General features: G+C 49.7%; 1 protein-coding gene across 3 annotated transcripts in view; it reads left to right on the top strand.

Moving 5' to 3' along the window:
* The first annotated feature begins 3,131 nt into the window (after positions 1-3,131).
* PHACTR2 (phosphatase and actin regulator 2) overlaps positions 3,132-4,340 on the top strand; it is a 129,357-nt gene continuing 128,148 nt past the window's right edge. For all 3 annotated transcript variants that reach the window (XM_056486627.1, XM_056486625.1, XM_056486629.1), the window contains exon 1: positions 3,132-3,291. In XM_056486627.1, the coding sequence (XP_056342602.1) occupies positions 3,147-3,291 (145 nt within the window). In that variant the 5' untranslated portion in view covers positions 3,132-3,146. The remainder of the gene's footprint in view (positions 3,292-4,340) is intronic.

Raw genomic sequence — 4,340 nt, 5'->3', positions numbered from 1 at the left:
TCCCCGCCCCGCCGAGCCCGCCGGGCTCCGGCTCTGCCCCTGGCGGCGCCCGGCCGCCACCGCCGCCCCTGCGCGCCTCCCCCGCTCGGGGCTTGTCCCTATCGGTGCCGCTCCATCTGCCTGCTCGGCCACAAACTGCCCCCTGGATTTTAAGGATTTTAAGGAAATGAAGTAACTGGCTGATGCCTCGGCCGACATCCCGCCTTGCTCTCCCCCACCCCGGGCCCGCCGGCACCTCCCCCGGCCGCCCCGTCAGCTTTACCCGGGAGCGGATCCGCTGGATCTACCGCCGGACCCGGGCCCGAGCCTTGGATCCGCTGGCTCTCCCGCCGGACCCGGGCCCGAGCCTTGGATGCGCAGCCTCTCCTCTCCAGAGGTGGCCTCGGCAGCCTGCTGGGTTTGTCCGTCCCGCCTGGTTCCGGCCGCGGGCTCAGCTTCCCTCGCCCTCCCAAGAAGGAGCCGGTGTAACATCGCTCCTCAGCTCCTTCCAGCCGACTAGTCCGTGGAGGCTTCCCGGGCAGAGAGGTGGCCCAAAGCCGGCCAAGGAAACATTTCTCCCTTCGGTCACTAGAATGGCCGGTGCGGAAGCTGCCTCAATTCAGCAGATGACACTTGGCGTTTGTGCCGCGGATCAGGCGCATACTTTAAAAGATACATCTTTTTTTTGTTGCCGAGCTGGTGCTTCTCCGGTCTTTCCTGATGCCCGAATTTTGTTTTTACTTCAGCCCCCAGCTGCCATGGGACAGCCCTTGTGAAATAATTTGGTTTAATTAGCAAATGCTAACTTCCCATAATCATCACCACAAATGGAAATTTCTTTGGCAATCTCATCAGAGCAGTCGAAAATGAATAAGCAGTCAACTGAATTAATCTCTCCCCAACTGGGAAGGATGTATACTTTACTGCTCTTCCATGAAAAGAGATGTTCAGTTTCCAGAGCCATTAATCACAGCAGTTCATCTAATTAAAAAAAATACTTAAAGGGCTGTGAAAACAAGATGTACATGATTTTATAATATTTTCATGTATATACCTTGGTTAATATAATAAGTTACAGGCAAATAAAAACCATCGTGATTTCCAGCATATTATTCTTTCTGACTGGCTGTTCACATTACTCTGATTTACCAAAGCACTTTGATATTACAACAGGAGCCTCTTCATATCTCTTTTACATTCACTGTTGACCTACTTTATGTCTTCTTTTTCCTTCACCCATTTAGGTGTCACTTTGCTTCTCAAAAGGAGTCTTTAGATGCCTTTGACCTCTTGCTATGGTATCCTTTCTGGTTTATCTTTCGATTTCTTCATGTTCTCCTTTTTGATCACACCAAAGGACTGCAGACACTGAGCAGCTCCTTAATGTGGGAATTTTGAAGCGTACATTCTGTACAGCATGACAAAGTTACAATTGCTCTGTAGCTTGAAATGTTTGGAAGAAAAAATGATTTTTAAAAAAGTCAGTGTCTGACCCCAAGCTCACTGACCTGCCATAAACTTTGGTGAGGCTTGGAGCAGGGTTTGTGTATTTCAATAATGAACTTGATTCCACCTCTTAAATAAAAAAAAAAAAAAAATAAAAAAATAAAAAATAAAAAATAAAAAAAAAGGGAAAAGAAAAGTGGCAAACATTTAAATAAATACCAATGATGGGTACACTTCTGATTAAGGCATAAACTGGTCCAGAAAATGTCTTCAGCCCATACACAGCCAGGTAGTGAAATCCTGGTGAGGAAAAAGGTCCTTGGTATATGATCACATTTGCAATGATGCAAGCTGCAAAGGGTAAATAAAAAAAATAGCACATTGTGCTAATTTTGTGAATAACACAGGCTGGTGTGTGCAGCTGCAAAAAGCTGTCTAAGCATGGATACAGCGTTCCTGCCTGTGTGACCATGGAGCCTCTGGGCCAGTGAGAAGGGCTGTAAGCACGGAGCTCACAGCCGTGCCCTGCCAGAACCCCCGCCTCTCCCTCTCACCGCACAGTCCCGCTGGGAAAGCTCTGCGGCTGGGGAAGGAGCAGGCTGCTCTGGCAGCAGAGGGAAGAAGGAGAGGAAATAATGAAGGCAATTCCCTGAGAGAAGCTGAGCAGAAAAGGCCTTTTGATCTGACTAATGGCTGACATACGAGACTCCTGTACTGGATCAATTGCTTCGACAAATGCGGAGGGTGACTGCTGGGAAGATCACAAAAGCCCTGTGCCTGGGGAGCTGCACGGGCTCGGCATTGAGACGAAGGCACTTGCTTGCCTGTATGGAAGCAGAAACCAGAAACTTAATTTCCCTTGGACAAATTTCAGACTTGATAGGTTTTGTTTCAGAGAGAGTCGTAGTTGTTAAAATACAGCCTGGATGCATCTTTCACATTGGATAACTAGATAATGCAACTCTGGATGCATTAGAAATATAGGGTACAGTCTTTTCTGTCTTTGTCATTGTGGCTGCACGGCAGCGAGGATTTTATTCAAAGAAGAATGTAATATGCCTTGCTTGTAAGAAGTAGTGTGAACATTAAATTCCCTTTTAAAGACGCGTCTTGTTGTAAAAGAGTTTCTATAAAACCCCAGGAAGCGAAACCATGAAGCTTGACTTTGCTTCTGCCTAGGTCTGTGTGAGTGATCTGAGAGGCAGGAGAGTACCTTCCTGCCGAAGTTAGTTAAGTCTCTTACATGCAACCCAATCCTTAAGAAAGATGGGGAGGGAGGTGATGGCGGGTGGGGGGAGGATATTTGACTCGTCTCCCTCGCGGCTCTTCTGCAGGGATGCGGTGCCTTGTGCAACCTTCCGGCTTTGCGGGGGAGAGGGCACCCTGTTACACAAAACAGAAGTGTTGCTGTGGGTTGCTTGGCTCTTTTTAACTGATTCTCTTTTTTTTTTTTCTTTTCTTTTTTCCCCGAGATATGGCAATGGCGGGAGCATGAAGACACCCCGGGGTATGGGTGCATCCACGCACCCAACCCCCCGCTTCGCTTTGGTCCTTTGCAAACACAAAATTTATGTTCCCAGAGACCCAAAATCGCCGCCGGCGGCCCGGCGGGGCGGTCGGAGGAGAGGGGCGGCTCTTCCTCTGCAAACTTTCCCTGTCCCCTCCCTCGCCGCCTCTCTCCCTCTTCTCTCCTCCCTGCCCTTCTCGGCTCCCCGTCGACGATGGCTGAAAGGCCAGGGAGCAGCGGGACAGCACCGCTGCCCGTCTGGTCCTTGCCCGGTCCCCGCGGCCGCTCCCAAAGCGACATCTCCTCCTTCTCCTCCTCCCGGAGGACCTGCCTGCTGCGGTCCAACGTGGGAGGCTCAGGTAAGGGGGAGGGAGGGAAGGAAGGGTCCTTGTGTCCGAGACCTCGGAGCCGAGCGGAATTTGGGAATTTGGGAAGACATCCTCGCCGATACCCTGTCCTGCGCTCCCGGGTGTAGGACTTATCTTCTCTCGGTGGCCAGTGATGTGGATTTCTGGGGTACGTGGTGCTTGACTTCTCCTTGATAAGATGTTTGGAGAGTTCCAGGCTTTTTATACCCATGCTCACAGGAATGAATGAATGAATGAATCCTGGTAGCATCGTGGCTATGCACCCATTGCCAAAGCATCTCTGACTGCAAGGGCAGAAAACTCCCAGGAAGGTTTCAGGGTGTATTGCCAGGACATCAAAACTCCTCATCTTGCTGCTTCACACATTACATTTCAACTGCATGGCAGAATTTTACCTCGTGCCTTTGTATCTGCTTCGGGATTTCAATAGGTGAGAAAAACCAATGTGTAAGTCAGAATCCCACCATCTTCCTTCAGGAGTCAGCCCTTGCAAGTGCACAGAGGATGGTTGGGGGTGGAAGCTGGTCCTTTGGGACAGAGTAGGCTTCCTGCAGGATTTGGAGAAGCTTTGCTGTATAAAATGAAGGAAGTGAGGGTCCTAAGTAACAGTGCAAATACTTGAAAGTCACCAAAGTGGCTGGGCTGTGCTTTAGTCTGTCTCTTGAGACAGGGCACTAAGGAATATGAAATTCTGCTTTCCATAGGGCTGAGCACATTTTGAAAATGTGTGCTTGCCCAGTTGCAAATCATCCCTGCTCTATTGACTCGAAGTGTGTAGGCACATACACTCTGGTGATGTTGGTATTTCGGATGCATTGCTGCACAGAGGTATCCATCAGGATACCATGAAACACCATCAGGGAAGCTCTAGAGTGCACTGAGGGATCTCTGCTGCAGCACAAGACAGTGCAGTGAGTAGCTGGGTCTGCAATGGACCACAATGTTCTCGTATGATTGTCCCTCAGGGAATCCTAAGATGAAGCAGAACATTTGCCTGGGGAAGATCAAGTATACAGCTACGCCTGCCTGATGAGGAGAGA

The sequence above is a fragment of the Oenanthe melanoleuca genome, chromosome 3 (genome assembly GCF_029582105.1).
Source record: "Oenanthe melanoleuca isolate GR-GAL-2019-014 chromosome 3, OMel1.0, whole genome shotgun sequence".
Classification (NCBI taxonomy): domain Eukaryota; kingdom Metazoa; phylum Chordata; class Aves; order Passeriformes; family Muscicapidae; genus Oenanthe; species Oenanthe melanoleuca.
This window is presented reverse-complemented; position numbering and strand designations above follow the sequence as displayed.